The 23,488-nt window shown below is 69.2% G+C and overlaps 2 protein-coding genes across 14 annotated transcripts in view; both read left to right on the forward strand.

Annotated features, from left to right (window-relative positions):
• KIF1A (kinesin family member 1A) overlaps positions 1–11,133 on the forward strand; it is a 65,228-nt gene extending 54,095 nt beyond the window's left edge. For 7 of the 13 annotated variants that reach the window (XM_054570394.1, XM_054570401.1, XM_054570397.1 and 4 more), the window contains 12 exons: positions 596–622; positions 5,010–5,124; positions 5,880–6,013; positions 6,469–6,530; positions 6,876–7,021; positions 7,513–7,713; positions 8,126–8,203; positions 8,518–8,642; positions 9,671–9,823; positions 10,271–10,463; positions 10,570–10,688; positions 10,940–11,133. In XM_054570394.1, the coding sequence (XP_054426369.1) occupies positions 596–622; positions 5,010–5,124; positions 5,880–6,013; positions 6,469–6,530; positions 6,876–7,021; positions 7,513–7,713; positions 8,126–8,203; positions 8,518–8,642; positions 9,671–9,823; positions 10,271–10,463; positions 10,570–10,688; positions 10,940–10,982 (1,396 nt within the window). In that variant the 3' untranslated portion in view covers positions 10,983–11,133. The remainder of the gene's footprint in view (positions 1–595; positions 623–5,009; positions 5,125–5,879; positions 6,014–6,468; positions 6,531–6,875; positions 7,022–7,512; positions 7,714–8,125; positions 8,204–8,517; positions 8,643–9,670; positions 9,824–10,270; positions 10,464–10,569; positions 10,689–10,939) is intronic. The other 6 variants (XM_054570396.1, XM_054570402.1, XM_054570398.1 and 3 more) reach the window with 1 other exon arrangement.
• A 6,827-nt stretch (positions 11,134–17,960) lies between these two features.
• Positions 17,961–21,088, forward strand: LOC129068279 (aquaporin-12-like). Its single transcript, XM_054570427.1, has 3 exons — positions 17,961–18,567; positions 20,054–20,170; positions 20,874–21,088. The coding sequence occupies exons 1-3, from the start codon at positions 17,961–17,963 to the stop codon at positions 21,086–21,088; spliced, it is 939 nt and encodes a 312-aa protein (XP_054426402.1).
• Positions 21,089–23,488: the final 2,400 nt, after the last annotated feature.

Below are 23,488 nucleotides of genomic sequence, written 5' to 3' on the forward strand. Positions count from 1 at the left end.
CCTGGAGGCCCCGGGCCCGCACCCTGGGGGCTGTGGCAGTGAGGCCGCCCCAGGGGTCCGCCCAACCCGACGGAGGCGGGGCCCTGGGCCAGGGCAGAGGAGGGCGCAGACCGTGGGCCTCTGGCCCCACCCTGGAAGAGCCTGGGCCCCTCCCGCGTGGGCAGCCCCAGGCAGGTGCCGCCCTGGGGGCCGCCGAGGGGTGGCTGGCCCGGCCCGGCCCGCAGGCCCCCTCTGGCCCTCCCTCTTCCCTGACCTCGGCTGACGTGCTCGGAGCTCTGATGGACCCGCTGCTCTGCGGGCGAGCCGGGGTCCCGCTCCCCGCTCCCCGCTCCCCGCTCCCCGCTCCGATGCTGAGGGCAGCGACCCCAGGCCGGCTCGGGCCCGGGCTGCCCGCACGCTTTGCCGCAGCCCCGGCCACCCCGCTGGAGGCCCTGTGCTTTGCAGCCTCCCGGCTAAGAGCGGCGCCGTGGCTTCCCTCGCACGGCCGCCTGCCCCGCCCCCGCTGCTGCCTACGCCGCTGCCGCTGCCGCTGCCCCACGCCTGCCCCACGCCTGCCCCGGCGCCGCACTAACCTGTGACCGTTTGTGTTTTGCAGGCAGTTTCTTGATTCGGACATGCCTAGGTACCATTTGTGCCCTCGGTTCCCTTCCGGCCTCCCCCCGCCCCCACCCCAGCCCTGAGGTTCCATTTCTGCTTCCCGGACCCCCCACACTGGCTCACCCGCCCTCCTGTTCCCGCCTCTCCTTTAGTTCATTTCCTTGGAACACCTTCTTGACTTTTTTGTTGCTTCTTTGCCTCCCTGGCTGAGTCCCTTTGGCTCTGCTCTTGATTTTGCTGCTTTGGTAGTTGGCTGCCCCCCCCACCCCAGACGCTGGCTGACTCCCGCCCCTCCCGCCCCGGGCCTCGCCCACTCCCTGCCGCCCGGGCCTCCCGCCAGAGGGCCGCAGGCGCCCGCATGCAGGCTGGCTGGCCGGCCAGGCTCCTCCCGAGGTGGCAGAGAAAGGGGGGAAGGAGGGACAGACAGGAGCCGCCCTGCCGACCTCCGCGCTGCGCCCCCCCACCCCGTGGGAGCCCCTCGCCTACTGTGGCCCCATCACACCCTTAGGAACGGGGGGTGGGTAAAGCGGTCAGTGTCTGGACTCCCTCAGGCGGTCCCAGGTCAAAGCCCCCCGGAGACACAGGTTCCAGGCTGGGGGCCGCGGCCCCTGCCGAGCCCTGTCGGGGGCCCTGGGGTCAGGCAGCCTCAGTCCTCCGTCCAGACTGCGTCCAGGAGACACGAGTCTGTCCTGAGCAGAGGGCCAAAGCCGCCCCCTTCTGGGCCCCTGTGGGCGTGGCAAGAGCCCCGTGTAGGGAGCACGGTGGGCCCGGGGCGGGGCCCAAAGGCCGAGGTGCCGCACCTGCCCGGCCCCGGCCGGCCTCTGTCCTCAGACAGCGCAGCAGGGGGAGCCTATCAGGGCCAGCTCACTGCTGGAAGGGGCCCCGCGTGGGGGCGGCTTCCTGGATGAGTGGGGGCTTCCGGGCCCGTCAGTACTGGGGTGTGGCTACTTTGTTCAGTTTTGCATTTGCACGACCAGCTCGGGCTGGTCCCGGGCGCCCCCCTCAAACATGGCGGTCTCCAGGGAGGGTCTGGGCAAAGTGCAGACAGTGCCCTGGGGCCCGGAGGAGACACGGCCTCCGGGAAGGAGAGGGGGTGGCTCTCCTCGTCAGCAGGAGCCCCTGCGCCCCCCGACTTCATGAGCCTCCCCCTGCACCCGAGCAGGGAGCCTTTCCCCGGTTCCGGGGGCTCCTTGGCCCCGGTGCTAGGCTGGCAAGGGAGGCTCAGGGTTCTGAGGGGGGGGCCTGAGGTCAGGCCTGAACCCCCTCCACGGGCAGGAGCTGCCTCGCCGGGCGGTTCTGGGGACAAGTGGGCGGTGCCGGGGCGGGGAATCTCGTGCGTACACCGGGCGCGGGGGCGGGGCCCCCCGACAGGGCTGAGGCCGCCTGGCTGTGACCCAGGCTGGCCGTGTGGGTCTGGACGTGCAGCAGAGCCTTCTACAGCCTTGTTCTCCTCCCCGCGCGTGGTGGGGACAGTATCAGCCCTGCCCGGAGCGGCGAGATTAAACGGCGCGACACCCGAAGGCTCCGCCCGGGGGCCCCACACGCAGCTGTGAACCTAAGCCCCGGGCTCAGGCAGTGCCCAGGTCGTATTTGATTAAAAGCACTCGTCGATGTAAAATGTGTCACTTTTGAGCAAAAAGCATGTTTTCATGCCAACTGCTCCATTTTGCCTGCGGGGCCGCCCTAGGAGGGCAGAGGGCCCCCACTCAGGGGCACGGCCACCCGGACGAGGCTGGGAGCAGGGCCCCGGAGGGGCTCCGTCGCCCTGGGTTCAGGCCCCCGGTCCTCCTCCTCACCCAGTGCCCGCGCTCGCTCCTGCCCGCGGCCCCGGGGGCCCTTCCGTGAGCTGTGGTGTTGAGGACGAGCCCAGTGGCCCATGGTGACCCCCACCCCCTCCCACCCGCCGTGGGGTCTGATTCCCCCAAATCAGTGGCCCAACCTGGTGCCCCAAAGGCTGCTCCACCCTCCCCAGGAGGGATCTGGATGTGGGATCTCGCTGAGACCCCGTTCCTGGCGGGCAGGGCGCCACCTGGGACGGGGCCTGGAGGCTGCGTGTTGAAGGCCCCACATGGTCTGGGCGCCGCAGGCCCCGGGGCCCCGTGTCTGGGCGGCACGTTTCTCCCGACAGCTGGCCCTCGGGGATGGGCTGGGCGTCGTGTGTGGCAGAGCGTGGGGTCCTCTGGGGACAGGGACTCCCTTCCGGGGGTGACCTGTGCTGCTCATGAGGGGTCCTGGCGTGGTCTCCTTGGCCTCTCTGGGTCTTTGCTTGTGCCATGTGACCACGGGGCACCTGTCCGCAGCCCCCCGCTATGCCCTGCAAGCCTGGGGCCCCCTGTGTGGCGGCCGCTCGGCCACGTGCCCCGCCCTGCGCACGCCTGCTGCCGTCTGCTCTCACTTGGGGTCTGAGGGAGAGCCCCCCGCGGAGGCCTCGGGTGCACGGGCTCCAGGGTCAGCCCCCGTGGTGGGTGAAGCCACTGCTGGCTGCATGCCGAGGGCTGGTGTGCAGGAGGCGGCGAGGGGCTTCAGGCAGCGTCGGGGCTGCGCCCGGCCGGACCTGGTCCTCTTGGCCTTCGCACCTGGGGGATGGGCGGTAAAAGGCTCAGGGAAGCCCCTCCCACAGCCCCCCCCCCGCCCCCGCCGCACATGCAAGACCCACCAGAGTCAGGGTTCACAAGACATTCTAGGTCACCAGCGTCCGGCCAGGACAAAGCCAGATCCTGGCCCAGCTGGGGGCCTCCGGGGGGCAGGGGGCTGCGTCTCCAGCCCCAGGCACACGCTCCAGCCCGGGCACCCCCCGGCCTCCAGGCTGGGCCTCGCCCTGCGCCCCTGGCGGACTCGGGGCCATCTCCGTGGTGCTGGTGTGGGCCGCTGGGCCCTGGCCAGCGCGCAGGGCATCTCTGCGAGGCAGGGAGCGGTGTCTGCTGACGGGCCAAGGGCGGGGGCTGGGACGTGGCGTCTGGAGCTGGGGGTCTGGGAACATTTGTGCCGGGCTGGGCTGCCCGCAGGCCTGGCTGCACAGAGTCAGAGCGTTCGGGGGCCCTGGGGCGGATGGCGCCCCCCAGGCCTCGGTCCCAGCTCTGGGGGCGCCCGCCCGGTCCTGCTGGGAACAGACCCGGGCTCTCCCTGCGGACGCTGTGGGTGGGGCTTGGGGCAGCACGTGGGCCCGCGTCCGTGCGCGTGGGCCGGGCGCGGACAGCGCTCGTTCTGACGCGTGAATCTCTTCTGTGTGTGTACGTGTGTCCTGCCGCCCCGCCTTTAGCGTCTCGCTGGGAAGTGACACTAGGTACAGCTCACGTCTCTCTTCCGCACCCGCTTGGTCGCCCTCTGCTGCTTCCCAAGCTCCTTTCTCCTCCGAAACCTCCCTGTGCCCTCTGCCCTCTGTCACCCTGCCGCCCTCGCGTCCCTTCCTCTGGGTCTTTGTCCTCAGTGACGTGTGTCCGGCAGGGGTCCCGCCCCGTCCCACTGCTTCCCCCGCGGCCCTGGCTGTCCCACCGAGAGGTGGGCGCCAGCCTCGGCCCGTCTCCGCCCCACGTGGCCTGGCTCCCCGGACACCCTCCGCCCTCCTGGGCCAGGCCGCGCGGGGCCTGTGCCACCGCTCAGCTGTTGTGTTGACGTATTTCTCAGCTGTGTCTCTGTGAGGACGCTGGGAGGGAAACCGGGTGCGGCCGGGGGCCCGCCGGGCGGCCACCGTGGGGACGGGCGCACATCGCCCTTCTACGATGTGCAGGCCACGCGCAGGTCTCTGCGTCGATGGCCCGAGCGGCCCCCACCTCCAGGGGTCTGCCGGCCCCTGGCTCAGGCCCTGCCCGTTGTCTCCGGGCGGGCGACGCGGCAGGAGGACAGACCCCGCGGGCTCCGCCCGAGCGCAGGGCCCGTCCGCAGTGGGCAGCGGAGCCGTCCGCCGTCGGCCGCCTGGCTCCCGCTCCCGGCACCCTCCCCGGGGGCCCGCCCGCCCTCGGGCGAGCCGGCGATGGGGGAGACGGGCCCTGCAGGGTCTGCCAACCCGGGCAGACTCCTTGGGGTCCAAGGAGAGACCGTGGCGCCTCCTCACTCAGACCTGCCCCCCGTGCCCCGCCCCCTTCCTCTCCTTCCTTCCCTCCTCTCCGCTCCCTGCCCCAGCGTGAGAGCTGCGGGTTACCACATGCCACCGCCCGTCCACGGTGGAGGTGGCAGCTGGGCTCCTGCCAGTGGCATCTCCGTTCCCACGCCTCCCTGCCCCCCGGTCCCCCAGCCCTGAGTAAGGAGGGGCCGGTCCTTCCTGGGCAACGGTACCCAGGCCTCCAGACCTGTGGCCCCAGCGGTGCTCCCTGCGGGCGGCCCACACGTCTGTCCGCCTGTCCGTCTGCATGTCCCCATCCCACCTGAGAGCAGCTTGCATGTCGTTATCTCAAGTCCTCTCTGCTCCCTTCCAGAACCTTCTACCAGTTTGAGGCGGCGTGGGACAGCTCCATGCACAACTCCCTCCTGCTGAACCGCGTCACCCCGTACCGCGAGAAAATCTACATGACGCTCTCTGCCTACATTGAGGCAAGCCCGCTCTGCCCGGGGCGCCCCCAGCACCCCCACCCCGAGCCCGAGGGGTGTGCCCGAGGCCGGAGGGTGAAGTGGGCCTTGCACAAGCCCAGGCGACCCCGCTGCCTTCCCAAGTCCTCCTTACGCCCCGCGCCCCGAAGGCAGCGCTCAGCCCCCGCCCTCTGCTGACTTTGCCGTGCGGGTCCGTCCTCTGCACTGCAAGGTGGCTGCGGCCCCACCACACATCGCGCCTGTGTCCGGGGCAGCTCGAAACAGGAGCTGTCCCCGCCCCCAGGGTCTGAGGCACAGGAGCAGACAGGGAGCTTGCGCGGTTCCAGTGGGCGCAATAGCCAGGAATCTCATCTGGAGGTTTGGGGCTGGCGGTGGGCGCGAGGGCATCGCCTCCCCTTGGAGCCCGGTCGCTTCGCCTGTGACGTGGGCTCTGCCTGGGCGAGTGCCCAGTGCCCATCGGCTTTGTCAGCGGTTATGGCTGCGCTTCAGGAAAACAGAGGATGTCCGTGGGCACGTCTCACGAACGCCTCGTGCGGCGTGTTGCCGATTTCACGCTGAGGCCGCCGAGGCCCGCGCGGGCGGAGCCTGTGTCTGGGACCCGTGGTGGCCCCGGGGCCGGGCCCCTGTCTCGGTCAGGAGGCGGCTGCAGTGGGGAGCAGAGACGTTCTGCTGCCTGCGTCCGGGGCCCGCCGGGCCCGCGGCGGCCTGGGCTGTGCTGGGGGAGCCCCGTGCCTGAGGCCCTGTGACCCCCCCCACAGATGGAGAACTGCGCTCAGCCGGCCGTTGTCACGAAGGACTTCTGCATGGTCTTCTACTCCCGCGATGCCAAGCTGCCCACCTCACGCTCCATCCGCAACCTGTTCGGCAGCGGGAGCCTGCGGGCCTCCGAGAGGTGGGTGGCGGGAGGGTGGGACTCCAGGGCTGACGGGCTCCGCGCAGGCAGCGTCGGGGGGCGGGCCGGCCCCCCGCTCTCGTCTTTGCCGCTCGCCCCGATGGTGGGGCTGTGGGAGCACCGATGGCTGGGCAGCCACGCTGCACCCCCAGCGCCCGGCGGCCTTCCTCCCCGGGGGCCGCAGGGACCTGCTGTCGGGGGCTCCGGGCGGGGGCTGGCGGCACCCGAGGGCCGGACCCCGGGCTCCAGGGCCAGCTGTGCCCCCGCACTCCCATGGGCTCTGCGTTGGGGGCCCTGGTGTCCGGGCAGGACTCAGTGGCCGTGAGGGGGTCCGTGCGGGGGAGCTGCCCTCGGAGGGCCCAGCGGTTCCGGAAGACGGGGCTCAGCGGGGACCTGACTCGCCGCCCCTGCCCATCTGGGCCGGGCCTGGTGACAGCCCCCCGCTGCTCCCACAGCAACCGAGTGACGGGCGTGTACGAGCTCAGCCTGTGCCACGTGGCCGACGCGGGCAGCCCAGGTAGGCGTCCACCCTGCTCGCATGGCAGTGGGCGGGGGCGGGGGCGGCGCTTTGAGGAGAGTCCCCTGGGGTCTCCAGGTCACTCTGGACGACCTCAGCCCAGCTGCCGCTGGGCGCCCCGTCCCCGCGAGGTGCACACGCCTCGGTCTGTTCTGAGGGGCTGGGGGACAGCGAGGGGAGAGGCTCCGCAAAGGAAGGGCAGGCAGGAGGCCACAGCCGGACCCCGTGGGATGCGGTGCTGGGTGACTTCCCGTGGGGAGCCCGGAGTGGCTCTGCGGGGCATGCGGCGGAGTCAGGGCCTGCGCGCCGGGCTGGGACGTGGTCAGACGGGTGCCCCATCCGCAGGGATGCAGCGGCGGCGCCGGCGGGTGCTGGACACGTCGGTGGCCTACGTGCGGGGCGAGGAGAACCTGGCCGGCTGGAGGCCCCGCAGCGACAGCCTCATCCTGGACCATCAGTGGGAGCTGGAGAAGCTGAGCCTCCTGCAGGAGGTGGGTCTGGGCCAGGCGCCCTGGGGGTCCCAGGCCACTGCGGGCAGAGCGCGGGGCACTCACCACCAGCTCGGGCCAAGCAAGCTTGCTGTTGGCCTGGGCGCCGAGGGCGGTCGGCTTGCACACAGCGTCCAGAAGGACCACAGGGCGAGCTGGGCCCTCAGTCGCTTAGATCAGGGGGCCGGTGTTCAGCTGCCGCACATGGCGTGCAGTGAAGGCTGTGTCCACCCCGGGCCCCCCAGGGGGCTGGTGTCGGAACGCCTGTGCCCACCCGCCCTCGGCCCACACGCGCTGTGCGCGAGGCTGGGACGCAGGGAGGGCGGAGGGTCGGCTACAGGCCGTGTTGGGGGTTGAGTCCTGTCAGAACCAAGGCCCCAGGCCAAGTGGCTCTCCCAGGGGCTGACCCGGACCCTGGGCCGAGCGGGGCCGCCGGTCACCCTCCCCCAGCCCTCGCGTGCAGCAGGTGAGGCCACTCTGGCTCCTGCCTGCAGGTGGAGAAGACCAGGCACTATCTGCTGCTGCGGGAGAAGCTGGAGACCACCCAGCGGCCTGTCCCCGAGGCGCTGTCCCCGGCCTCCAGCGAGGACTCCGCGTCCCGCAGCTCGTCCGGCGCCTCCTCCCCGCTCTCGGCCGACGGCCGACCGTCACCCCTGGAGGCACCCAGCGAGAGGCAGCGGGAGCTGGCCGTCAAGGTAGGGCGGCCGGATGGGTGGGCAGTGCGGCTGTGGCCGGGCCTGGTCGGCGTCGATCCCTGTCAGGCCGGGAGCTGCGAGTAGGAGGGAGCCATGGGGCCCCCTTGCCCTCCGGCCCCCCGTACCCACACTGGAATGTGGGGGCTTCGACAGCACCCTTCCCGAGCAGTGGCAGCCCTTTCTTGAATACCCGAATTGACGGGGAGCTCACCACCCCACCCCAGCCCTTCCTGTGGCTGGGGCCCCCGAGAAGGCTCCTCCGGCTCCCCCACCGCCTTGGAGGCCTGCAGGCCCAGGCCACCTTGACCTGCCATGCCAGGCCCCTCGGCCAGTCGCTGGGTTGTTGGGGGCCCGGCCCTTGGCCAAGCCAGGTCCCCAGAGGCTCGCCACCGGACATTCGCTGTCCCCACAGTGCCTGCGCCTCCTCACGCACACGTTCAACAGAGAGTGCGTGCACAGCCACGTCTGCGTCAGCGCCAGCGAGAGCAAGGTGGGCGCCGCGCCGCGCCGCAGCCTCAGGCCGCAGGCCCCCCTGTGCCTGCAGGCCCGACCGCGGGGCTGCGCCCTGCCCCCCGCCCCGCCCAGCGTGGTCCTCACTGCGTCCACCCGTCCCTGGTGGGGCCGGGAGGGGGGCCAGGAAGACGGTGCCTGCCGTGGGGGGGGGGCTGTCCTCGGCGTCCTCGGTGGGAGTTAAAACGCCAGCACAAGGGTAGGAATCCGTCCCCGCACGGGAGCCCCCACCCTGAGGGCCCAGGAGCTGTCCCCGCCCTGGGTCCTCTGCAAAAGACTCCCTCTCCTCCGCAGCTCTCTGAGATGTCTGTCACCATGCTGCGGGACCCGTCCATGTCCCCTCTGGGGGCGGCCACGCTCACCCCCTCCTCCACCTGCCCCTCTCTGGTCGAAGGGCGGTACGGGGCCACCGACCTGCGGTGAGTGCGCGCCAGGCTCCCGAGCAGCTCTGGGGGCCGAGCCAACTGATGGCCGTGGCTGAGCCTGGGCGCAGGGCAGGGGGCACAAGGGCCGAGGGGCAGGGGGCACAGGGGCCAAGGGGCTCGGGCTTGCCCTGCGCGCCCCGTGGCCCCGTGCGGGCGTGGCCTTCTTGCTGAGGCCCCTCCTGCCCACACTGACGCTCGGTCAGCATGAGTCTGAGCAGAGGGGCCAGAACAGCACAGACCAGGAAAGCCTCGTACAGCGCTCAGCGGGGAGAAGCACGGCCCGGAGCTCGGGAAGCCCTGAGCCCCCTCGCCCAGGCAGCTGCGCGGCGCTGGGAAGAGCCCACCCCCCGCAACTGCCAGCACCGCTTACGTCGGTCCGATCATCTGATTTAAAATCCCCCAGCATTTCCCAATTTGTTTTTAAATATTGTATTTATTTTTAGAGAGAGGAAGGGAGGGACAAGGAGAGGGAGAGAACCATCCCTGTGTGGTTGCTTGTCGCGCGCCCCCTGCTGGGGGGACCTGGCCCCAACCCAGGCCTGGGCCCCTACGGGGACTGGAACAGGGGACCCCTTGGTTCGCAGGCCGGTGCTCAATCCGCTCAGCCACACAGAACAGGACCGAATTTTTTTCCTAAAAATTAAAAAGTGGCTTTGAGCCCTGTGGCTCTCATCCTGAGACCGGCCCCCAGCCCCCCAGCCCCCCCCCCCCGCCTCCCGTCCTGTCACCAGGGCCTGGCAGGCGCCAGGGGCCAGCGGCTCCCTCCGCGCAGATGGCCCCTGAGGGCGTGGGGTCAGCCTCAGCCTGACGTTGCAGACCGCGGGGGATGGGCCTGGCACCCCTTGCAGCCGGGGCCCTCCCCGTGCTCCCAGCACAACGCGGGGCCAGGCGGGCGGGACGGACGCGGGTGCAGCAGGCAGGCGCCCACAGGACACTCCACCGGGGAGCCCAGGGCTGGTCCTGTCCCAGCGGAGGCCCCCGCCCCCGGCAGGTGTGCAGCAGCCCCACTCTTCCCCCCCCAGGACCCCCCAGCCCCGCTCCCGGCCGGCAAGCCCCGAGCCAGAGCCCCTGCCAGAGGCGGACTCCAAGAAGACCCCCTCCCCCGCTCGGGCCTCGGAAGCGGACAAGGAGCCCCCGCGCCTGCTGGTTCCCGATGTCCAGGAGATCCGGGTCAGGTGCGTGGGGTGCCGCCCCGGACGGGCTCTGTGGACGCCTCACCAGCCCAGCGTGTCCCCCGACCCGGGCGGGGCGTCGGTAGGAGCCAAGGCCCAGGCCGAGACGCAGAGGGCAGCTCTTTTTGCAGAGGGACGCTTGTGCGTCTGCAGGTGACGCGCGTGGCCACGGTGCCCGTGTCCACGTGCGCTGGCGGCCACGAGACGCCCCGGGGGGCAGGCCGTGGTCGTGGGACAGCTCAGGGGCGCCTCCAGCTTTTATAAAGTTTTTCCCATTTTACAGCCGGGCCTGGGGCTCACAGGCGGGCTGGTGGCTGTGGCCTCTGGCGGGGGGTGGGTGTGGGCGCCAGTCCCGGTGCCAACCGGCTGTCCCCTGGGAGGCCCACGCTCTGACCCCCGTGGCGGGGGCGCGGCCGGGGGCCCAGCGAGCAGATGTCCCTGCCCCCGCAGCCCCATCGTCTCCAAGAAGGGGTACCTGCACTTCCTGGAGCCGCACACGGCCGGCTGGGCCAAGCGCTTCGTGGTGGTGCGGCGGCCCTACGCCTACATGTACAACAGCGACAAGGACGCCGTGGAGCGCTTCGTGCTCAACCTCTCCACCGCCCAGGTGGAGTACAGCGAGGACCAGCAGGCCATGCTCAAGGTGCGGCCGCGGGGCGGGGCGGGGCGGGGCGGGGCCAGGGGGCGGGGCGGGGCCAGGGGGCGGGGCGGGGGCGGCGCCCTCTCACAGCGCGGCCTGGCCTCCGCAGACGCCGCACACCTTTGCCGTGTGCACGGAGCACCGAGGCATCCTGCTGCAGGCGAGCAGCGACAAGGACATGCACGACTGGCTGTACGCGTTCAACCCCCTTCTGGCTGGGACCATCCGGTACGCGCCTCAGGCTGCACGGGCGCCCGCCTCCGCCGGGGGTGCCCCGAGGCCATGCGGTGGCCAGGGTGGGCCTTTCCGCAGGGACTGGGGAACCCCCACATCCGTGACTGAGGGGTGTCACAGTGACAGGAGACAGAGGGCGCGTCTCGGGGGGTGAGGGGACCCGAGGGCCGGGCTGCGAGCAGCGTGGGGGTGGCTGTGGCTTCCCCTCCGCCTGACCTCTCCCCTCCCCCCGCACCCTCCCGCAGCTCCAAGCTCTCCAGGAGGAGGGCTGCCCAGATGAGGGTCTGAGCGGAAGACGCCGCCCCCCCCCCGCCCCCGCGAAGCCCGTTGGCGGCCTGCCCCTCCTCGTCTGTCTGTCTTCGCCCACAGCCTCCCCACCGACGGCCAGCCAGTCCCCTCCTCCCAGGGACGCGCTGGCCTGGGGGCCTGCACCACACGACCGGCCGGCTCCCGCGGCGGAAGCCTTGGTTATTGTCATTTCTTCTTTGAGACGTGCGCTGGGGGAAGGGCTGGGAGACGCAGGGTCGGGGGGAGGGCGGGGGGGGGGGGGGAGTGCCCCAGTCGGGGACATCGCTGACGTTCTAATATTTTTTTAAGCATAGACAGACTTAAAATTAATACGCAGTAGTTAGCGACACGGAGACAGTCCACTCAGAGACTAACTGTAAGACTGTGTTCTATTTATAAGTATTTATTTCTAACGGCCTGTAGAACTCAGAGGCACCCTTCCCGCTTGTTCCCACACGCACCCCCAAGCCTCTAGGGACAGACAGGCTGGGTGGGCGCCTGCGCCAGGGCCCTGCTGCCCGAAGCCCCGGCAGCCCCGGAGGTGGCGGTCGCTTCTCGCGGGAGGTACAACCCGCATCGCACCAGCGCGGGGCCACCAGGGCGTGGGGGACGTGGGGGCCCGGGAGGAGGGGCCGCACCCCACGGCCGTGTCACGGGTCCAGGCCGTTAGAGGCTGTCTGGGGCGATGGCCCAGGGAGCAAGGGGCTTGTGACGCGGCCCGACCAGCTTCTGTCAGGCGAGGGGAGCGCGCAGGGCTGCTCCTGGGGAGAAGATCTGACGCCCCTTTTGCCCCAAGAGAAGAGAGTCCCCGGGAGGGGCGGTCAGAGACGCCACGGGGTCAGGTGAGGGCACCGGGCTCCTCCGCCTGCCCCCACACACCTCCCTCCGACCGGGGGCGCTGCCTGGGGTAGTTCCGGCCCCGCCACAGTGTCCCGCCTGCAGACCCCGCGCCTGCGTGGCCCAGGCCGGGGAGGAGCCGGCCCCGCGTCCCGCCCTGGCATTACACCCGTCAGAGAAACCGAGGGGCCGGAGGGGTCTTCTGCCACCTGTTCCCACAACCAAAGGCAAATGTGGCATCTTTTTAGCTCAAGAAAAAAAACTAAAACTGTCCCCACGGCGGCCCGCCCAGGGCATGCCATCTGGCCCAGGTGCACACCCGGCCCTGCTGTCCCTGGCGTTTCTGGCACCTTCCAGCGCCCTCGCCTGCTCCTGCCGGGCGCTGCTCATGGACACCTGACCCCCAGCTGGCCGCGGCGACCCTGGCTCAGCCAGTGGCTCTGGGACTCCGCGTCGTCCCACGCTGTCCCGCAGGGTGGCGCTGACGTGGCACGGGGATGTTCTCGCGGTTCGGGCACTGAGACCAGACGAGTCCCCAGCACCTCTCCCCTGGGGACGTGAGGTGTGGGCTCCCATCCAAGCGACAAGTTTCCAGGCGGGGTTTCCTCTGGACGGTGGCAGCCACGTCTGTGTCCACCAGCGCGGGGCGGCCCCGCGGCTCCCTGCGGCCCTCCGCCCGGGGCCCGGACAGCGCTCCTCCCAGGGATGGCCATTGGTCAGAGTCGCGGCCGTGCAGCGCAGGGCTCAGCTGCTGTCCTTGGAGGTCCCGGGCGAGGGTCGCTTCTGGGCTCCCCTCGGCAGGTGCTGGGGCGGCAGGGGGCTGGGGCGAGGACCCGCGCGGGCATTTGGGATGGCCCTGCGGCAGGAAGGAGAGGCACGGGCGGCGCCTTGTTGCGAGGTGGCCCCGGCCCCTCAGGTCAGCCAGCCTGGGGACGGGGCCCAAGGGCGCGCGGCCATGGCCCCCAGGGGGCGCACAGGTGCCTGAGGCCAGCCAACCTGCAGAGCACCTGTCGCGTGGGAGGGGCCCGTCGGGGCTCCTGGGAGTCGCCCCAGATTCAGGAGCCTCCACAGCCATGGAGGCCCTCAGGGAGGGTTTGTCAGCCGGATGCGGACGCCGGGGGGGCCCCGGGGGGAGCCCGCCCGCTCGGGGCTGCTGGAGGGGAAGCCCGTGCAGCGTCAGGGAGCCTGGTCTCTGTGCCCGAGACGCCCCACGTGTCAGGTCAGCTGGGACAAGTCGTTTAACAAACGGGGAGGCAGTTTCCAGATCTGTGACAGCAAGGCCGATCGAACGACCCTGAGGGTCCTCCCCTTGGAGGGCGCAGAGGGCGAAGTGGGGCCTGGCAGCTGCTCTGCTGGGGGGGGACGGGGAGGAGGGCCCAGAAAGCCACCTCCCGCGGGTGGTTTTGTTTGTGTGCTGGGCGCGCTTTGGCTGCAGCCTCGTCTGCCTGAGGGACCATCCTTGTCTGCAGTGGGCTCGCTGCCCCGGGCGGGGCGGGGGCGGGGTGAGCTGCTTCCCTGCGGCTGGGGGGCCGTCCTGTGTCCGGGGAGTGCTGAGCGGCCCATAAATGGCACAGCCCGTGCTCTGAAGAGTCAGAAGATGGCAATGCCCCATTCACCGACCACACGCGTGCACACGCCCAGGAGGCGGCGGGGGTGGCCGTCCTTGGCCCCGGGGTGAAGGGCCCAGGGAGGTGAGATGGGGCGGCCACACGGCTCCTCCCCCGACCGGCTGTGGCCGCTCCCTGGGCCTGTGTGTCCTGTGGCTGCCTGTCCCCTGAGGTCCCCTGTGGCTTGCACCCGCGTGGTTGTGTGACGCGCCCCAGCCCCTGCTCCGTGACCTCACCCTGCTGTAGTGTCCCCAGCTTCTGGCGCCCCAGCTGTGTGCTGGGCTCCAGGCCCTGTGCTGTGTGTGTCCGACCGAGAAATAAACGCGGCTCCATACGCAGAACCGACTGCCGCCTCTTCTGTCTGTTCTCTGTGCCTGGTGTCTGTTATGGGGGGCGGGGGCCCACCTCCCCTGGGGCAATGGGGCGGGCGGGGGGGAGCCTCGGGGTGGGAGGGGCGGGAGGGGCGGGAGGGCCTTGATCTTCGCTGGAGCACCGCCGGCCTCCCTCCGCACCCGGCTGCAGCCCACACCGGCGAGCCGCCAGGCCGTCCGGTCCGTCCCTCCGCGGACGGTGTGGGGGCGCGAGGGGGCGCGCACGGGCTCTTCACTGGGTGGGAGCCCCTCCCCGAAGGGGACCCTGCGCCGTCCCCACTCACACGACATTCTCAGAAAGACCGCGGTGGCGCTGGAGAACGTGCCAGTGGTCCCCGGGGGGCAGGGCTGAGGGCGTGGCCCGAGGGCTTTTTGGGCGACTACACGGTTTTGCATCCTAATAACAGTGGCGGTGCCAGAAATCTACACACGTTTTAAATTCTCGGGGCTGCACATTGACAGAAAAAAATAGGTTAATTTCACTTCTGATAACTTCTAAAATATTTTTTTTAAGTAATTTAATGGAGAAAGGACAGTCTTTTTAAAAAAATGGTTGAAACAGAAAAAAAATGGAACATCTATAGGAAAAAAATAAACGAGGTCATATTCAAAGTTAACACACTAGTTCGTAGGCGTAAAGGTGATCCAAAGGCTATAAAACCTCTGGGACTAAGACTTTGTGACCCTGGAGGTAGACAGAGGTTTGGTAGACAGGCAACGAAAGCTCAATCCCCGAAAGAAGAGACGAGAAGAGAGACTTCATGAAGAGAAGAGCCTCTGACATTGGACAGATGCTGGAGAGGAGCAGGAGGAGGGGGCGCCGAGGACGCCTCAGTGTGAGAGGCCCGGTCCAGGACGGAGAGTCCGTGGGACTCGGCCCCAGACGGAGGACGGCCCGGGTTCACACATACAACCCGGGGGGGGGGGGGCAGAGTAGGAGACACGTAAGGGCCGCCCTGGGGGCTCTGATTCTCCCGAAGAGGCCGAGGCATCCGGTGCCCCCGGCCCGCGAGCCGTCCGGCAGTCGCGAGCCCCGTCCCCACCCCGAGAAGAGGCTGAGTCAACAGGCGCCGAGTCCTTGGCCCCCGTCAGGGAACCCAGGGCACAGGGCAGGCGGTGCCCCCAGGCCTGGGACCCGGAGCAGCCAGCGGCCGGTCGTGGGGACGTGTGGGGACAAGTTAATAGACAAAAGCCGATTGCTTTTCAACGTCCCAGCAATAAGCTATGGGATTTGAAATTGTTAAAAACACCACTTTCAGCGCTGGCTGGTGGGGACCAGTGGACGGAGCGCCAGCCTGCGAAGCAGGGGGTCGCTGGTTCGATTCCCAGTCAGGGCGCAGGCCTGGGTTGTGGGCCAGGTCCCCGATGGGGGGCATGTGAGAGGCAACCACACATGGATGTTTCTCTTCCCCTTTCTCCCCCCATTCCCTTCTCTAAAAAGAAATAAAATCTTTTTTAAAAAACATAGGAAAAATCCCCCACCATTTTCAGTAGCACCAAAAAGAGAGAGAAGAAGGTAGAAATCAAACAACGTGCACAGGATCTGAATGTCAAAAATTACAAAACCCAGATGAAAGGAACCAAAGACAGTCTCAACAAATGGAGAGACCTGTGCTCAGGGACTGGAAGACTTGATACTGTGAAGATGTGAGCTCCTCCTATTGGACCTATAAATTCGGTGCAGTTCCCTTCAAAATCCAGCAAACTACCCAGATGTGGACGCACTGGGGCTGAGGTTTACAGGGAAAGGCAAAAGACCCAGAACAGCCAACACGGCATCGATGGAGGAGAGCGAAGTTGGGCTCAACATTATCGGACGCCAAGTCTTACTATAAGCTTCAAAACTCAAGCCAGTGTGCTCTTGGCAGAAGGGTAGCCAGCAGATCAGGGGAACAGAACAGAGAGCCCGGGAAGAGACCCACACATGTAGTGCCCGGTGGACCAAGGAGCAAAGTTGGTTCAGTAGAAAGTGGGTCCTCTTTTCAACAAATGGTGCCGGAGTGATGGGGAGCCCATATGCAAAAGAGAAAGAAAAAAAGGAAAAAAGAAACTGGTTTCAGAGCTTATGCTTTTCAAAGAAGTTGAGAAGTTGTCTAGATCTTAGACCTAAATGTAAAACACAAAACTGTAACATTTCTAGACATGCTTATCAAAAGGCATTAAGAAACCGGCCAGGAACTGGCAGAAAATATTTGCAAAACAATGACCAGGACAAAGGACTTGTATCCAGAATAAGTGAAGAATCGTTACAACTCAAGAATAAAAGATACACACAGAATAAGAACATTGAGCAAAATGTGTTGAATGATCGATGAGCTCATGAGAACGCGCTTACCTCAGCTGTTCCCAGGGAAATGCAACGTAAATCACCAACAATGCGAACAAACGCAAAGTAGAAAATGTCACCACCCGGACTCCCTCCCCAGGACGTTCAGCTCCACGCTGCTCCCAGGCCGGCGACGCCGCCACCGCGCATCCACCTGCCCCGTGACCCAGGCGTTTTCCGTATTTACTGGAAAGAAAAGCGTTTGTCTGTGAAGATCTATCAAAAGCGCTCATAGCAGCTGTATTCCAATTAGGCAACCAACGGAAAGACCCTAACTGCTCACCCTCAGAGCTTGCGTGCGTGCGCACCGCTGTCTGCAGCCGGGCAGCGCTGTCCACGTGTCCCGTGGCCAGTGGCGTGCACACGGGGTGGGGGGGGGCCACAGGCCAGGTCGCCCCTGGTGGGAGCAGGAGTCCCAGCTACGGACCAACGGCCCGTGGGTCCTGAGGGTGGGATGGAAGTCCCCGCTCAGACTCACTCTCTGCGTGGTCCCTGAGGGAACCCTGGCTCGCCTGCGTCTAGTCTCCTGGTCTCTGTGGCTTCCAGAACATTCCCCCGCTGCTCTGAGAGAGCAGGGGTGTCTCGCGAGGGAAGGACGGGTGCAGGCCCCGCTGCCGGGAGCCCCCCGGGCGTGCCCGCGGCCAGGGCGGGCCTGGTCGGCCGCTGGGGTTAACCTCGCCCCTCTGGCCAAGCGGGGACCTCAGCGCTGCCTGCTGGGGCAGCCAGGCAAACAGCCGGCCCCCGGCCGCCCGTGCCGCGGCCCCTCCCGGGTCTCAGCCCGCCTCCTGGGCAAGGGGGGCCTCGGGGCGCAGAGGTTGGATTAGAAGAATCCAAACAGGAGGAACGGGGTCGGGGGCAGAACAGGAAGCCCCTGCGCTGGGCGCGGGCGCAGGCTGCGCTGCGTGGACCCTGCACGTGGGCCGCGCGGCCACAGCGCCCGGCGGGGCCGCCCAGGGCTGGGGTCGCGCGTGTCCGCGGCGCTGATGGGCCCCCAGGCGAGGCTGGGCTCAGCACCTTCTCCACCAGCGTCCGCTCAGCTGGACGCCTGGGATGGAGAGTCACACCAGGTGGGATGTCACTGTCCCCGCCTCTCGGTCCCTCTGGACTGGAAGCCCATGGCCCAGCAGTGTCCTCAGGAAGGGGGTCCATTCTGCGCTTGAGGGGGGCGTGCGGGGGTGCTCACAGGGGGTCCCCCCTCGCCAAGGGACCGGCCCCTCCCCCAAGCCCACCGTGCTCCCCACGGGGGCTGAGCAAGCCCCCGAGCCCCCAGCCAGCCGCTTCGCTCTCTTAGGAAAGCGCTTTTACTCGTCTGCGCTGTCCCGCGGAGCAGTTACCCCGTGTGGTGAGGGGGCCCTTCCGGCCCGTTCCGCTTTCGGGGCGCCCGGAGCAGCCTGCGTGGGACCCCCATGGCTTCCCTGGGGGGGAGGCCCAGCCCCACAGGCAGCTCCCTTCATGGAGGAAGATGATGGCAGGTGGCCCAGGCGCAGGCGGAGCCAGGGACCCTTGCCCCGGGGGCCCCGGAGCCTGGGCGTGAGTCACAGCGCCTGACGGAGGCTTCGAAGAGCCGCTGCGGCCGGTCTCCGGCGCGGGCTGGCGGGTGGGGTGCGCGTCCTGGCGTGCCTCACGCCCGGGGAAGCAGCTGTGGGCGTTCCCGGAGCTGCTCCTGGGCCGGCAGCAGGTGGGATGGAGGGGAGGGTGCAGCTGTGGCGTTCCCAGGGCGCCAGCCCAGGTGGACGCGTCCACGGCTCCCCTACCCTTGCGCCTGGGGTGGGCCGGCCCCTGACACGTCAGCTCAGGTCCCCTGCTCAGTCCGGCTCCCAGCGGAGCCCCTGGGCCGATGGCGGGTCTGAACGTGTCCCTCTCGTTCTTCTTGGCCACCATCGCCCTCTGCCAGGCGGCCAGGAGGGCGTCCAAGGCGCTGCTCCCCCCGGGCGCCTACACCAGCTTCGCCCGGGAAGTGGCGGGTGCCGCCCAGCTGGGGGCCTGCTGCCTGGAGCTGCGGATGCTGGCGGAGCTGGGCCCCTGGGCCGGGGGCTTTGGGCCCGACCTGCTGCTGACCCTGCTCTTCCTGCTGTTCCTGGCGCACGGGGCCACCTTCGACGGGGCGTCGGCCAACCCGGCGGTGGCCCTGCAGGAGCTGCTGCTGGCCGAGGCCGCGCTGCCAGGCACGCTGCTGAAGCTGGCGGCCCAGGCGCTGGGCGTGCAGGCGGCCTGCGCCCTGACCCGGCTCTACTGGGCCTGGGAGCTCAGCGACCTGCACGTCCTGCAGAACCTCATGGCGGCGCACTGCAGCTCCGCGCTGCGCACGACCGTGCCCCACGGCGCGCTGGTGGAGGGCGCCTGCGCCTTCGTCTTCCACCTGAGCCTCCTGCGCCTCCGCGGCAGCCCGCCCGTCTGCAGGGTGCCCGCCGTGGCCCTGCTGGTCACCGTCATGGCCTACACAGGTGAGGCCGAGGTCCCCGCCGGCCCCTCAGGCCTCTGCCCGGGGCTGCCGGCCGAGGGGCGGCCCCTTCCCGGGGCCTGGGGGGCCGATGATGACCAGCTGGGCTGACGTGGCACGGGGTGGGGGGCGCCCCAGGCCGCACGAGGGCCCCTCCGCCACCCGCCATCTCCTGCCCGTCCCGCAGGGTCTCCCCCCGGGGTGGGGGAGGGGGCGGCCGCCGGTGCCGTCCCTCCAGGGCCCGGCCCAGGCTCTGGCCGGCCAGCACCCGCGTCCTCTGTCGGCCCCACCGAGGCTGCCAGGCGCTGCCGTCTCCTCCTCACCCGGGTCCCCTCCCCTCTTGGCACCAGCCCTAAGCCACCCTGAGGCGGCAGCAGAGCCCTGCCCAGGTGAGCCTCCTGACCAACTCTCATGGGTCCCTCGGGCCCCGTGGGAGCTGCCCCGAGCCTCCGGCCGTGGATGGAGCCCGTGCCGAGCTCTGCATTAAGTTCTTGGAAGAGGTTGCCTGTCCTGGGGCCCCCTCGAGGGTGGCCCTCACGTGACAGGAGCACCGTCCCACCTTCGAGGAGAAGCAGAGAGCCAGCGGCCCCCGGCCCCACGTGCCAGCTGTCCCCAGGTGGGGTCAGAGCTGGGCGGGGACACAGGGCGGGGGGCCAGGCTGGGGCCGGCCGTCCGTCCGTCTGTCTGGGGGTTCGCTCCCTCGGGGGCTCCTGCTGGCTCGCACACTCCCTCTGCCCCTGGGCCCTTGGGGCAGGGCGGGGCAGGACGGCAGGGCTCCCCGGAAGGAGGCTGGGGTGCCCCCCGTGCTGGGCGTGAGGGGTGCCCGTGACCGCGGGCTGCAGGTCAGCCAGCCTGCGGCCGGTCGGGCTCCGGGGGTGGGGGGCACAGCGGGAAGGGCTGACGCCGAGCTCCAGCGGGGGCTCCAGGGAGGGCTCGCCTTCCGCGGCGCTGGCCCCGCTGGAGCCCCCGCCCAGGAGGGGACACCGAGGCTCAGCTGAGCAGGGAGCACATCGGGGGCCGGCTTCGGGCTGCGTGTGTGCGGGCGCCTGCCCTCCCCCGGGCGCGGACCTGCCCGCACACACGCAGCCCTGCTCACTGGGGCGCCTGCCGACCGGGGCCTCTGCGCTCTGGCCCCGCTCTGGCTGCTGCTCCGGGTCTCCCCTCGCCCGCCGCCGCCGCCGCGCAGTCCTGGCGTGGCTCGTCCCTCTCTGTGGCTCGGTCCCTGTCTCCCTGTCTCTGTCTGTCTGTCTGTCTCTCAAAGACAGCCTCCCTCGAGGAGGGAGGTGTTGGAAAAGGAGCGGGGAGGTGAGTCTGCAGGAGGTCAGCACGGGCATTGGACGTCCCGGAGGGAGGCGCCCGGCTGCTCCCGCCCCGAAGGCTCTGGCCTTGGCCGACGGGCCTTCCCGCCCACGTCCCCACCGCGAGGGGACAAGGAGGGACGGAGAGGGTCCAGGCAGGGCCTCAACCTTCCGGCCGGGCTTCCTCTGCAGCGGGGCCCCTGACCTCGGCCTTCTTCAACCCCGCCCTGGCCGCCTCTGTCACCTTCCCGTGCGAGGGCCACACCTTGCTGGAGTACGCCCAGGTGTACTGGCTGGGCCCCCTGACAGGTGAGGGCCGCGGGGCTCCCCGGGGCGGGGCGGGTGCCGGGACAGGCTCCTGTCACTCACGGGCCTCCCCTCGCGGCCCGCTCTGCGGGGCGGGGGCTGCTCCTCGGACCCGCCGGCGACCTTCCCCTCTGCCCCCGGGGGCGGGGCTGCCAGTGGCCCAGTGGGTCTGGGTCGGGGGGGGGGGCGGGGGCTGCGGGGCAGAGGCAGGCCCTCCGAGGGTGCTGGGCAGGCGGGCGGGGGCGCTGCCTGCCGCGGGGCTCCCCGTGTCCCCGCTGACCCGCGGGAACCCTGACCCAGAGCGGGCGGCGGTCAGCGGCCGGCCCTGGTGAGACAGCGCCGCACAGGCTTTGCCAGGGGCTCTGGAGTTGGATGCAAAGAGCGCCGGGCCCAGGTCCCCGGAGCATGGTCCCCAGACCACAGGGACTCCGGTGGCTTGTCCCCACCTCCAAGGGGTAGCACCCTGGAGGAAGGGCGTGGCTGGGGAGAGCCAGACCAGGGTCCAGGAAAAGACCCCCTGAATGTACAGGCCTCCCCAGGTGCGCAGCCCCCCACCCAGGTGTGCAGGCCCCCACCCAGGTGTGCAGGCCCCCACCCAGGTGTGCAGGCTCCTGTGCCAGGGAGGGGCCGCTGCGTGTGCGCCCAGGCCATGTCCTGAGTGGCCCGGAGCCCGGGGCCCCGAGGTCTGACGCCTGGTCCCCTGCAGGGATGGTGCTGGCTGTCCTGCTGCACCACGGCCACCTTCCCCGGCTTTTCCAGAAGAACCTGTTGTACAGTCAGAAGAACAAGTACCGGACCCCCAAGGGGAAGGCGGCCGCAGGACCTGAGGACGCCCGGAGGCCCACCGAGGGGGGCAGCGGCCAGGAACCCGGGCGGCGGGGGGGCGGGGGGCGGGGGCGGCCGCCACTGGGCTCCAGCTGAGTGGACAGGCCCCGCGTGAGCCCCGAGGAGGGAGGGCCAGGCCCCTGGCTGGACCCAGGGGCCTCCCGGGGCTGAGGGGCGCCGCCACCCCGCCTTCCTCCCCCGAGATCGTTCATCAATAAACCGTCCCCAGACCTGCCCGCTGGAGGGTCACGGGGGGAGCCTGGGCTGCGTGTGTCGCCCCTGTCTTCCCGCGCCGTCCGCCCGGCCTCTTCTCTCAGAGTCAGAACCGGGGGGGGCCTGAGGGGACCACACGCAGAGAGCCCCACAGCGAGCCCCTGGCCGCCCGGGCCCCCCAGCACCCCAGCCCGGGCGGCGGAGCGGCCCCGACACCCCGGGCCTGGTGGGGACATCGTGGGTGGTGGCTGGGGCCCGAGCGACCGGGCAGCGGGCCGGACGGCGGCCCCCGCCCATCAGCCCCGACCCCCAGGCGGCCGACCGCAGGCCCTCAGTGCCCGGGGGGCCCTTGCCAGTCACGGGGCCTCGTGCGCGGACCCCGGCTTCCTCTCCCCGAGGCTGGAGGGGCCGCAGCCGTCCCCTCCCCGCAGACCAGGGCACAAAGGCCCCTCAGCTCGTGGGCTCCCGGGCCCCCCCAGCCCGAGGCCCCACCCTGTCTCCCAGCCGAGAAGGGCAGGCCCTGGTCACCCCCCTGGGCTGCCAGGTGGCCGTCATCGCGGGAGAGAAGAACCCTCCTCCCGGCTTCCGCGGCCCCCCAGCCGGCCTAGCAGTGCCAGGCGCCGCTCTGCCCGAGCCCCAGCCCCCTCCCCTCCCCGTGTGGCCGCTGGAAGGGGGTGGAGGGGGACAGCCTGCACGGGGGCTTGTCGGGGTGGGGCAGAAGCTTCCAGAGAATGAGCCCGGAGCGCACGGGTGCTGATGGATGGGGGCCTCCAGCTCCCCTCAAGTGAGGGCCTGTGGGGCAGGGGCAGAGCCCCCGTGCTGGGGCGTCACCGCAGCGGCACACAGGGCAGAGGCTGTGGCCCTGGAGGAAAGAGGGGCTCCCCGCGGGGCAGCCCGGGCCCCCGGGGGAAGGAGAGCTGGCACGTCCGTCCCTGTGCAAAATCCCCTTGGTCCCTGCACAGCTGCTTCCTGGACAGAAACCGCGGGCGCCCGGCCAGGGAACTCCCAGTCAATCCGCGCGAGGAAGCCAGGCCCGTGGGCTGCGAGCAAAGCGTGGGGGCGGCGGCTGGTGAGAGCCATCGAGGAGTCGCGTCTCCGTTCCGGCTCACGTCGGCCCCGTGGAGCCAAACCCATTAAGGCCGGAAACAAAGTCACATCGAAGGAGCTCTGCCTTGGACAGAAAGGACACCGTTCTTATGCAGGACAAACCAACGGCTAACAAGGAAGACGACTTAAAAATTAGAATTTCCACGTAACTGAAGGTACAACGATGAAACGCGCTAACAAGCGTTTTCACTTAGAGGTGAACCATGGCTCGGATTCCGTATGATCCCCACGCGGTACCAGAAATGTCAGAGAAACATTGAATGGACACTGTGTAGGTTTGCATTTCAAGTTAAGTTTAAACTTACACAGAACTGATGTGTATAAAGGGTTAAATCGTTTTTTAGAAAACATTTCTCTGTGAAGATCATCAGCTCTAAATGTGCTAAAACCTATGTTGGAAAATAATTTTTAGCCCGAGCCCCGGGGCGGTCGCAGCCGCTAACCCCCTCTGGACAGACCCCGGGACGGGCCTGCCGGCACGAAGGTCCTTCTCGAAATCGGAAGTTGCCTCAATGATCCGCAGTCTTGCTTTCGCCCCGAGCGGCCAGCGTCGCCTTCAATCGGCTTTCCCGCCGAACGTGACGTTGCTGAAAGTCTGCGTCTTGTGACCCAGTTGCCGAGGGGGCAGAAAAGGGAGCGGGAAGGTCGCGGCAAGGTCGCGGGATGGGCCCCACCCGGCCGCTCGTTGACCAGTGTCATTTCTGTGCCCTGTGTAAGTCCCACCAACCGTGTACGTTTACACTGTGATTCATGTAGAGTCAGGGCCCCTGTTCCGGCAACAAGATGGTTCGAGGGGAAGCTGGCTGCTTTGGTGGCTTCCTCGTCCCGCCGGGCCAGAGGGCCGCCTTCTCGCTGCGCGCTGGGGGCCGCCCAGTGCGGCGGGTCCCTGCGGCCCCCGGGGACGGAGCACCCGCTCGGGGACAGGAGCCTGCCTGCCCCCGCCCCGACTGGCAGGCTCCTGCGTGAATACGTTTTCCGTCGTCGCCTGGAACGCCGGCCTGACCTCCCACCGCGCACTCCTGCGTCACGGAGGATGCGGAGCCTGCCTCAGGTTTCGGGGTTACTCAGACCCTGCGCCCCGGAGTGTCCCGGGAGCATTTTCAGGTGCGGTGCCCCGTGCTGACCGCCGGGGGGCGCCGACCTGTCTGGCCTGCAGGCCTGGTCCCACAGGGCCTT

The sequence above is a fragment of the Pteronotus mesoamericanus genome, unplaced genomic scaffold (genome assembly GCF_021234165.1).
Source record: "Pteronotus mesoamericanus isolate MK-2021 breed Mesoamerican mustached bat unplaced genomic scaffold, CSHL_Meso_final contig_203, whole genome shotgun sequence".
Lineage (NCBI taxonomy): Eukaryota > Metazoa > Chordata > Mammalia > Chiroptera > Mormoopidae > Pteronotus > Pteronotus mesoamericanus.